This window comes from Macadamia integrifolia, chromosome 12, assembly GCF_013358625.1.
Source record: "Macadamia integrifolia cultivar HAES 741 chromosome 12, SCU_Mint_v3, whole genome shotgun sequence".
Taxonomy (NCBI): Eukaryota; Viridiplantae; Streptophyta; class Magnoliopsida; order Proteales; family Proteaceae; genus Macadamia; species Macadamia integrifolia.
This window is the reverse complement of record NC_056568.1, coordinates 23,008,660-23,020,537: the sequence shown is the minus strand read 5'-3', so window position 1 is coordinate 23,020,537 and position 11,878 is coordinate 23,008,660. Positions and strand designations below refer to the sequence as shown.

The 11,878-nt window shown below is 39.0% G+C and overlaps 1 protein-coding gene across 6 annotated transcripts in view; it reads right to left on the bottom strand.

Annotated features, from left to right (window-relative positions):
- LOC122058106 (protein FAR1-RELATED SEQUENCE 11-like) overlaps positions 1 to 11,878 on the bottom strand; it is a 17,416-nt gene that overhangs the window by 1,613 nt on the left and 3,925 nt on the right. For 4 of the 6 annotated variants that reach the window (XM_042620578.1, XM_042620576.1, XM_042620579.1 and 1 more), the window contains 3 exons: positions 1,895 to 2,872; positions 1,370 to 1,813; positions 455 to 1,291 (listed from right to left, as the gene is read on the bottom strand). In XM_042620578.1, the coding sequence (XP_042476512.1) occupies positions 455 to 1,291; positions 1,370 to 1,813; positions 1,895 to 2,872 (2,259 nt within the window). Of the gene's footprint in view, positions 1 to 454; positions 1,292 to 1,369; positions 1,814 to 1,894; positions 2,873 to 4,136; positions 4,436 to 11,878 lie in introns of all 6 variants that reach the window. The other 2 variants (XM_042620581.1, XM_042620582.1) reach the window with 2 other exon arrangements.

Genomic DNA, 11,878 nt, shown 5'->3' with positions numbered 1-11,878 from the left:
AAAGCCCTTTCTTAAAACCCTTGACAAAATCCAAACCCTGTTTGTGAATCGTGTTTTTGTTTTGTTTGTTTTGGTTATTTTTGGCGGAGTAAAGTCGATCCCATACATCTCAAGTGTTAATAAAATCATACACTTACTAATAAAAAATCTATATTTGAAATCTTCATCAAGTAATTTTAAAATGTGTTTAAAAAAAAAACCCATAAGGCACCACTTCACGTAAGGCGGAGCACTGCCTTACCATCTTTAGACCGCATCAGCGCCAAGGCGCTAGTAAGGCGTCGCCTTAGCAGCGCCTTAAAAACTATGTTTCAAATATATAAGTTGAACAATGATTTCCCACTCAAGAGCTTGTTTACAGTCTGCAAACCATATTTTGTGATAAATTGGGAATCCATCATGCAAGCTACACTCAAACCACCCAAAAAAAATAAAAAAGCATAAGATGCATTACCTCTTGGGTGCAAGCTGCGTCATTTTGAAAAGGACAATTTCTCTTGTCATGCCCCGACTGTCCACACCCAGGACTTCTACATGTTCTTTGCTTTTTCGTACATTCTGTTGTACGCTTGTCCATTTCTTCCCTTGATCTTCCCTTTGTAATGGAATTGGTTGCATTCCCCAGCACAGGATCTGTACTTGCAAAATTATTTTGATCCTCTGCCAAGACAACTAATGGCGTATCAAGATTATTTAAAGCATTATGCCCAATACTGCTTGGACAACCCATCTCCCTAAGCTTAGCAATTGACATCTTCATGAGTTCAACAGCAACATTATAACATTCTTTTGTTTTAGTGTACTCTACAAACTCTGCAGCAAGAACTTGCAGGTTGTCAAGTTGCACCCTATGACCATTCGACACATCATCTATGGTAGGCAACCGCAATAAGGACTCACGACACCATCGACGCAGCAGATATTGGTCTGGGGTTTGGAAACAATTGTTCCTTTGGAGAACTGTGATAGCATGCCTACAAAGGATCCCATTGAACTCAAATCCCAAACAGCTACAAGAAATTGTTTCCTTCCCAACAACATGGTGCACTTTACAGTCCCCTTCTTCCAATGAATTATGCTTTACAACCCATACACCAGTTTCAATTGAATCGCAAGCATAATGAAAAGATGATATGACCTCCTTCTTAAATAGACCAAATGCATATGGGGTGAGTATGTTAGATGCATGTTCTTCAATTGGGCCACCAGTTTGGAAATCAATGTTGTCCATCTCCCGATGTGCTGTCATTTGCTCCCCTACATAATCCAATTCCTCCACAGCTCGTCCAACCTGACATTTCACACAAATGTATCAATAGGAAAATTTGATTTAATATGTAGATATAGATCTATATTACGCCACAATTACCTGCGCAATGAACTCATTGAGCAGTGTTTGTGAGGAGACAATCTGTTTAATATAAGCATACATTGCTTCCAACCTACTGTTGGTTCTCATTCCCGCAAAGAAATATGACTTCAAATAAGGCTTTGCCCACATATGCCTCAACTCATATAAACTCCGCATATGCAGATTTGCAGATAAACCATACTTCTCAATCATGTCTTGCCAGCTCGCATCAAACTTCTCTTCAGTTTCCAACTCAGGCAACTGATCAAATTTATCTTTAAACTCCTTAAATTGTGTCCCTAACCTGTTTCCCAGCCAACTAGGAAGCTTCCTGCCTATAAGCCATAAACATAAAGCATGCTTTGCATTTGGCATGACTTTGCGAACAGCTTCAAGAATACCAGGATCTTGATCCGTGAGGATGGTTTGGGGAGCCTTTCCTCTCATAAATTCTAAGAAAACCTGTACAAAATAATAAATTTCACTTCAATCATATACCATAACATTATGCAACAAATCACGTTTATCAACCCTAAGTCTTACCCGAAAGGCCCATTCAAAAGAGGATATCCTCCTGTTCCTTAGCAAGCAACAGCCAAAGAAGCATGTTTGACCATTGTTTGTCACACCAACCCACATGCCAACAAGCATTTTGTAAGCATTAAGCTTGTAGGTCGTGTCAAACAAAACCACATCACCACAATGTTCATACCCATGCAATGATGTGGCATGCGACCAAGCTATGTGTTCCAATTGATTCTCTTCATCAACTTGATAGTCATACCAGAATTCACTATCTTTGTCCTTCAATCTTTTACATATCATGACAAGATGGCTTGGATCGTTCTTATGGCTAATTGTTTTATGAGCATTCAAGAAGTTCCGAGCATCTCTTACATTAAATGGAAGACCACCAACTTCAACATCCTGCTCCTTCTCCAATAATGTCATCATTTCCTTAACAGGCACTCTAGCTTTGTCAAGGGTTAGTAGACGATTTTTGAAGTGATCAGATATGAAACGATATGCTGCCAAATGCCGCACCTCATTCTGATTCAATAAATCATGGGTATGCTCATCAGAAAATCCCCGGACCTCCCACAAATATCCATCACCATTCCTGATGGCACATATGTACATGTGGGCTTGACAATTGCACCGAATCGACCTCCTACTCCTCTTTTCATTCCCTGTTGCCTCCTCACCATCCCCCTTCCTCTCCCCGGAACCAGCTCTGTGGCAAACGAAATCCCTCCTGTAAACACCCTTGTCACCCCAATCTCTGTGATATGTACGCTGCTTCCTGACAGCGTATCCACGCTTCTTGGCAAACCTAACATACTCAGCGAATGCCTCATCTGGATCCCTGAACACTTGGCCAATTTTAACTGACAAGCAATCGATGGCATTCATGTCATCCACATCTCCATTTACTTCAATGGAATCAATTGGATTTAGTTCAATAGTTTCACCATCCTCTTCCAATGGCTCCACTGATCGTTCTGTTAGAAGTGGTTCCATCTATGAAACAGAGAAACAAAACACAAGTCATTAACCCATCTTGATCATACATCATAGCTAAACAAATTATTTAAAGCCAGACTAAGAATTACATGTTAGCAATAGGCACATCAGTGTAAAAATATTAGCCCACTGGTTTTGCACTAACCACAATGTAACTCCTCTAAAGTCCACCAGAACGTAAGAGTTTCCATATTGTAAAGGATCTTCTCTTTCTTTTCAGAAGAGTTTCCTATTCTATGATGTAGCTATAAACTACAATAAATAAGGAGGGGGACATGCTGCCTAAATTTTTTGGCTATTGTTCAATTTAATGTCTCTTAGGTGGTGATGCTGAGAGTAGTTCTTGTAGTGAAGCAAGTGCAAGTGTGCAGCCCTAGGTGGGGAATCCTTGGATTAAGAGGGTGGTGTGATGCAGACACGGCTGCACTTGCCTGGTTGGACTAGCATGACTGGCTTTGAAAGCCAAGAGCCAAGAAGAACCGGTCCAGCCCAGGTTTTGGTCCAACAAGGGTTGGAAGTAATAAGTGTTTTATTTCCAAGTAGTAGCATACGTAGGAATGTGGTTTCCTTCTGAATTAGTTTCCTATTATGACCTGTCTTCTTATTAGGTTAGTTTCTATTTCAGTTGATTTCCTTTCATGCTTTTATTTTCCTATAAATTGCTTGTAACCAATAGAGAACTTAGATATGAAGTTGAATGAAGAATTGGTTAAGCTATACGTGAGTGTGTTAGTGTGTGTTTTCCCCCCTTTTTCCCCCTGCTACTCTGATTCTTCCCCTCCCCTACAGGCCCTCCATCAACTTGGTATTAGAGCCGAAGGATCCCATCCCATCCTTCCCATCCATCTTCTTCCTTCTCCTTCCCAGTTTCTACATTATCTTTGGTTCTAAAATTTAGGTTCCAGTTTCTGTTCTTGTAGCAACAGTAACCCATCCTCCTTCATGATGCGGATCCGAGGGAATCAGATCGCTTATGGGCCCACGATTAGAACAAATATTTCAATCTAGGAAAAGCAGTGGCAATATTGTAATTTCTGGTATAATTTAGGAGCCTTTTAGAGTGAAATAATTGACCAAGGACTTAACAGGAATTAACCCCCAAGAGAATGATCAGTTCTGGCATAAAAATAGTGATGGGGTTAAACTGAAATAAAATCTTAGAATTAGGGGCTTATTTGAATATCAGAGAATAGAGGTCTAAACGTAAATAAGCAGCAATAAGGATTTAATTTGGTGTTTCTAACAATAGGTTACCACCAACCTCGTGAGACCAGTTGCAGCGGAAAGAAGGAAACTTCAAATCGATGAAGCTTTGTCCGTAGGCCTCTGTTTGTCCTGAGACTTCAACTGAAAAGTCGCAACAACAGGTCGGCAAGGACTCCAGCACCAGCGAACCTCGACAGCCCAAGATCAGAAGTATTTCTAACCCTGCAACTGGATATGGCACAAGAACAGAACCAGGTTTTTGAAATTTTGTTTAGAACTTCTGAAGGGGTTCAGATCTTGACTTGAATCTATGTGGGTGGACTCGCTACTACCATAGGATTGTCTTCTCACAATCTGCAATTGATCCAAAGAGTAACAGTAGAGATCGATGACAAAAGCTAGGGCAGGAAATACCGCCCAGAACAGGGCATTCCCAGGTAAGGACAAAATAAACAAGGGAAAACCCAGAAACGAAGTAGAAAAGAGAAGAAGATAAGTAAGGGAGAAGAAAAGAAAGAGATCAGGGGAGGAAAAACCAGAAAGGGGGAAGAAAAGGATCACCCATGACAACCATGGTTCACACCCAAAAGAAATCTTTCAACTTGTTCAAAATCTTCAAAACTCTGAATTCTTCATTGGGGTTACATCAATATAAAGGCAAGCAACAATGTAAATGGAAACTAACCTAGACAGAAACTGAATTGAAATCTCATTCAAATAAAAATCTACCAAACTAATTCTAAGTCTGAAAAGGAAAGTAAATAAGAAAACCAAATCAAAGATGCCCCTTCTAAACCCATCGCCCAACTGCATCACTTCATCTCCCGCAGCACTCTCCTCTGTGACATCGAACCACTGAAACCTCCACCTTTCCCATTCGACCCCCTCAACAACTCACCCTTTCAAACCGCAGGCCATAGGCGGTGAAGCTTTGGTCATATCCCTTCTTCCCCTTTCTCTTCTTCTGCCTCAACTTCTTTCCCTGTTCTCCTTCATTGTTCTGCTGAAATTTCAGCAACAATATACTATCAACCGTGGCCTGTAATGGTGATTTAACTTTTATTTTTCCTCTATTCTTAGTCCTATTGTTGCTTTTGCTTCTTATCTAATTCTGCAAGATTTCATCCAGTATACCTCCATGCAATATTCTGTTCCATCCATTCTTTGCAACAGAACTTCAAACTTGCATTTCTAACAAGTGTCATTCTTGATGGCAATTGTTTTTCAGCAAAGTCATTCATTCTAGCTCGACTACTTGTGTTTCGGGAACCACTCGAGGAATCAGACCTGTTCCCAGAGGAAGGCAAAGAGGAGGCCGAAAATAGAGAGAAAGCCCCGATTGCTTGATTGCAAGATAGAGGGCCCAGATCGGCAGAGTCTGCTTTGTGCACAATTTTAGTAAGCATGCCTATATAAGAAGGAATAAATAAGCTACCATCGAAACACACTATCTCAAGGTTTGGGGAAGCCAACAGCGTTAGATGGGGTACGCTTTAAGCTGGGAGGCGTGATCCTGCCGATGAAACCTTTGTAACAAGGGTTCGATCTGCTATGGTGAGATTGGGACTACCAACCTCCATTCAGAAAGGGGGGAATGTAGCTGTGATTACCACTTCTATTGGGGTTGCTACTGCTATGGCAAGGGAGGGAGGGTAAACCTAAGTGAGTTGTATAGGTCTGGTATAATTCATTATAAAAGTTTTCCCAGCCCGCTCCTTTCTCGGTAGTAGTTTCAAGTTTTTGGTACGCAAGGCTTTTCTGCCCTTCCAAGATATTCACACCGCTTGGATTTTATTTGAAAGTAGGGTCAAATCCTGTCCCCGCCTAATCACTTGAGATGCTGGGAGATGCTGAGACAGTAGAACAGTGGGAACATTATTTGAGACATCAAATCAATCAAACAAGTCGTTGCAATCATAATGAGTAGCTATATTGTTTTAGCAGATATCCTATTGATTATTAATTAAAGTAAAGAGGCACGAATTGAAGAGACAAGAATTTGATCATCAAAAGTACGACCACTAGAACACCAAAGAAAAGGCTTCATGTGCTCCACCAAGAAAACCAAAACTCTTAACAAGTGGGGGCTAATATCCCCGTTATATAGGGTGGTCAACGATCAGCTTTTTTTGCTGCGTTAGCGCACAGTAGTTTGATTGCTTAGTCGAAATGTGCATGCGTTTGGATGTATGTCAGGTTAGCTCGCTGCGCCAGCTTCTTTAACTTGGTTCTCTGAAGCCTAGGTCAAGTAGCATTCCAACGACTTAACGGATGGAGAGAAGCACACAAATAGAGCCAAGGTTTAAAGCATCGGTACGTATCTATATCGACCCTTACCGATACGATACGTGGAATTTTTTAAATCTTTTTGTATCAATGTGTATCCTATGATACATACCGATATGCACTGATACACACCGATACGATACAATATGATACGCACCGATACGTACCGATACTCTATGGAAAATTAAAAATTGAGGTGAAATGTACTTTTGGTACATATTGGTGTGTATAGGTATGTACATACCAATACGGCGCACTACGGTCATATAATGGCCTAGATGGGTCGTTTTTCAGAAAAAAAAAAAAAAAAAAAAACACGATTTTTGAGAAGTTTTTGTTCCAAAGTTGTTACCAAACATTTTTTTCTCTCTAAGTAAAATGGAAATCAAGGTTGGGAACAAGGATTTTACATTTATAGGACAACTACAAACCTTAGATTCTTAGTGCGATACTCTCAATTTAGTGTTTATGCATAATACATGTTATATATATATATATATACATTTTTTTTTTTTTATGCAAAAGTGTATAAAAAAGTGTTTCCTATCCATTTATGTGCGTATCTTAGCGTTATCTCCGATACGATACGATACCCTCATATACATATCTTAATTTTGGCCAACCGATACGACGACCGATACCAATACTTTAATCCTTGAATAGAGCTGTAGAAGCCTAAGCCTAAGCCTAAGCCTAAGCCTAAGCCTAAGCCTAATTAGGAAATAGAAATCTAACCTAACTAAGAAAAGAATAAAACCAAAAAATAAAGCTAAAAACTACTCACGATAGGGACAAAGGCCCTCACTATGACACATTTCGTTATAATAGGCACATCTATTTCTGTTACTATCATAGTTGTCAAGGCGTCGCCAAGGGGTCACTAAGGCAACGACTAGGCGTCCAGGAGGTTTGCCTGGGGCCTAGGCGATAGTTGCCTTGTTGTACTGCATGCCGCCTTGTGTTTTGGCACTTATTTATGCCAAATATCATTTAAGTAACTGTTTTTACTTAAGATGTCATTCATAAATAAGCAAATACACCCTATTTGAATTCAATTAAAAAAAAAGAAAAAAAAGGCAGTTACCTAGTGCACAAAGGCTTCCCGCACTTAAGCAGGATTTTGGGAGGATATCTAGGTGTCTTACCCCTTTTACAGAGAGGCTAGTTCCCAAGACTCGAACCCACACCACTGCGCAGGCGGAAAGAGCCCTTTGCCATTGCTCTAAGCAACGACCCCTATATTTGAATCCAATAAAAATAGTTTAAAAATCAAATTCCAAAATGATAAAAAGTCAACCCCTTAGTCCAAAAACAAAAACTAGATTTTGGTTATAGGGGCGATTTTCAACTTTTAAATGCTGGAGTTTTCTCAATTATGAAAATTTTATAAATTCTATCATGTTAAAACATTGCTAAATACCAAAAGTCTGGTAAAATAATTTTTTGTTTTGATATCCGTAATATTAGTTTAATTCAGGTGATTTTAACAGCATTCACGCACTTAAAAATAAGTTTGACCGAAGCATAACTTTGTCATTATAACTCAGATTTAAGTAATCTTAGACTTGTTGGAAAGCTGATTTTATACTATAACTAATACAAAAAGTCTCATGTAAAAATATATCATTTAACTAGTCAGACTTATTATAGAAAAAGAGCATTTCTCTAAATTTTGATTTTTTATAACTTAATATGACTTAATGTTAATTTTTTATGATTTAATATGGCTAAATGTTGATTTTTAATGACTTGATGTTGTTTAATCTTGATTTTTTTTTTATTATACAAGGTATATATAGCTTACTAAATAATGTTAGAAAATAGGAAAAATAAAAAATAACACTTAGTTGCCTTGTTTGCCTTAAGGCGTGTGCCTTCTCACCTAAGCGCTTAGACAACCCTCTACCGCCTTGGTTCGCCTTGGCACCGTGACAACTATGGTTACTATTCCTTAATTCTCTCCTCTATTAGAAAAGTAGTATATCAGGTCTATCCTCTCTACTAATAAGTTTCATAGTTACTGTTCACTTTGCTGAAATCTAGACTTGTTCTTCATTGGGGGGTGTATGGATACAAGATAGGGGTGTCAATTCTAAGCCCGCACCGGTAGGCCCGACCAAGCCCAACAAGTTTATAACCCGACCTAGATCGGCCCATTTAATAAACGTGTCGGGCTCAGTGCAAGTAGCTAGCCAGTCGAGCACTCGACCGAACCGACACGTTTATATGCCCGGCTTGAACCTACTCGTTGTAGTTTGACCTAGCCCGACCCCTTTAATACTACATAAAATTCCTATTTTGCCACTACTAGTAAGAAACAAATTAAGCTTTCTTACTTTTTGCTTTGTCATAGGATTTAATTTAATTAAGCTTTATTTTGTAAGTTGTAAAGGTCATAATCCTTCTTTTTCTTTATAAGAACCACAATCTCATATCATTTCTCTTTTTTATTAAAGTTTACCTCACATATTTTTGGGCATTCAACCTACTTAAGAAAAGAATTTTCGGGTAGGCACATTTAAAGCCTGCTTAGAGCCCGTTTAGACATAAATATGTTCGTAGCCCGGTTAAGACCCATTTAAGGAAGCCTAATTAAAGCTCGATACTGACCGGCCCGATTATAAACCATACCATGCCCCCTAAAGCTAGGTATGTTTACTTAAACGGACGTTCACGGTGCAAGGCTTCTAAGTGGTCAAGCCCGATTAAGCCTGACTAAGACCGGCCCAGCCCGACCGGTTGACACCCCTAATGCAAGATGACACCAATAAGGCAACCAAGGTGTCCAAAGTGCCCACCTAGGCGGGATAGGCAACGAAGGAGATCAAGGTGCTTGGATACTTAGGTGATGCCTTGACAACTATGCTTGAACATGTTCTGCATTTGGAGTTCACATACTCTTAATTGAGTTTTGTGAGACAAGACCATGGTTCAAGAACTCAGTCGAAACTTGCGAAATTTCATAGGTTTCGACCATATCCCCAAGGGTCGAAACGATATACGGTCAAAATGATATGTCCTGTGACTTCTAAAAGTCACATGTTTCAACCATGTTTTGACATGTTTCAACGAAATTTCCTATATTTCGACCGAAACATGGGAAATTTCGACCAAACCAACTAGTTCAACTTGAACCATGCCCTATATAAGTTAGTTTGAAAAGAAACCCAAGCCTTCTTTAGCAGAATTCGACCCTCTCTTCTTAGTTTTTTCTCCTAGGAATGCGAAACTTGGGGAAACAGTGGAGATTTCCATTTTTTGCCTAACAAAGTTGAATCTAAGGGTGGTTCTTGCTTCATCTACATAAGAAAGACACCTTGGATAAAAAAGGTAAGTCCTAACTTCCCCAAAAATCAAATTTTTTTTTTTATAGAATATACTTATAAATAGAATAGAATTATGTAAATTTTTTATGTTACTTAGGAGGACCCCATTTACGCATTCACGGTGGCCGAATTTTTTTTTGCATGTTAATGTTTTTTTTTCTGTTTTTGAAAATGCATTTAAAATATTTCAGTCAACAAGTCAGCGTAATGATTATCAAACCTTTGGTTCACCACACAAGTAAGACCTTTTTTTTTTTTTTTTTTTTTTTTTTTTTTTTGAAACTAAAGATGTGAATGTGTTAGAAGTGTTTAAAATAGGATGTACACAAAAAAACACTGTTTGGGGGTTGAAACCTAAGTTTCCACTATACCGGGAAAAATTCCCCGGTATCCTCGAAATTTTTCAGGTTTCGACTGAAATTTTGGTCGCCCTAGGGGTCAAAACCTGGTCGAAATCCAATACCGTTTACCTTGGACAAGATTGCATTATTTCGTATCAAAGCTGAAAATGATATTGCGGTTGATTATTATTTACTTGAACCTCTAATTTTTGTGCTTCAATTTTCACATGGAGAGAAGCACAAAGAAATTTATGGATGGACTTCCTACTCTCCCAAACATGGTTTTCGAGAGATTGTCGATCATACCAATTGCATCTGTGATAAAGAGTTGAGCATGAAGGAAGCTTCAAAAAACAAATCATAGGTGGAATAAAAAGTGACAGAAGAAATGAATAATCAAGAAAACACTTCGATTGAAATCATCTATGACTAGATCGACGGTTCAATTGAATATGTGAGGCTCCAAGAACAGAATCTGATCAGAAAGATGCCATTCAATGAGATCAAAAGTTTGTAATTTGTTCTTCCCGCAACAGATCTTCAACATAAAAATCCTGAACATCACTGATTTTGTTCGTAAGAAGAAACAAATCGTTGAATCAAGGCGGCGATTAGCCGATCGAGTGGTGTTGATTCTTTCGTACTATAAAACTCAAGGATGAGTTTTGCCAACACCAGGGGAATGATGCAGTTAAAAGGTTTCCAATGGGACCAATTGGGCCTCGAAGGACTTTATTTTGGCCCATGGTTGGGTTCGACGGGCGTTGGGATTTTTACTTTCAGGTTTTTTTAATGTAATGGACCTCTTTTATAAGCCCACATTTGGGATCTAAATTCTGTACATGGGGTAAAATATATGGATAAGATTGTGTGGGTCCCATGTGCTGTTAAGTAGTTAGTCAGTTTAGCCAACAAAGTGTCCTAGTCAGTTAGGTCTTTTGTTCCTTCATTTCAGTCAAATAGGGACTCTTCAACAGCAGCCAATATTTCGTTTGAAAATTGATTTGAGTTGGGCATCCCACAGTTAGGAGGGAATGAAATTAATATTTGGTTGAAAAATGATTTATCTGGATTCTCTTCTCTGTCCTCTCTCTTTGTCCCCACAGTTATGTTTCTCTACTTTTCTCTCACCTGCTAACATTCTCTTCTCCCCCATTCCTGTGGCATGTTTTGCTAGCAGATTCCTTCCAAGACTCCTTATTTCTCCCTTATATTACTCTCCCACCGATCTCCTCTTTTTCTCTTCTATCCTCCCCTGTGATATCTTGTTCTTTCCTTTTCTATTGGTGATGCAGATGCACAGCCATGGACTGATCCATACCCATCTGAGTTTCCGAACAGTGATGAACCAGATCCACATTGGTTTTGGGTCTTAGGAATTTAATTTATTTAGGAAGATTGTCTTTGATTTTATTGTATTCACTTTATTTTAGCAAGTTGGGTTCATGTAGAATTTAGAGAAGCTTAGCAGAGTCAGTTTGCTTAGTTATGGCAGTTTCCTATTTCAGTTGATTTCATTTTTATGTCTTTCTTTTCTCTATATAATGGTTGCAACCACTGGATAAATCAGAGATTGAAAAGATGAACTGAGTTGAGTATTTGTGAAGCCTGCAGGCGTGTGTGCGATTCTTCTCCCCCACCCCCCTCTTTCTTAGTACGATTTCTCCTTCTCCCATACAACTTTGAGTTTTCTCAGGGATTTCTTCTCTTCCCTTACCAGCCTCCATCAAGTGGTATAAGAGCCGAAAACTCCTCTATCCTTCCCCTCCTTCCCTATAAACCTTCTTACTTTCCTTCCCATTCTGTTCTTCTGGCTTCTACTGAGAACTAAGTTAGAAGAAAAA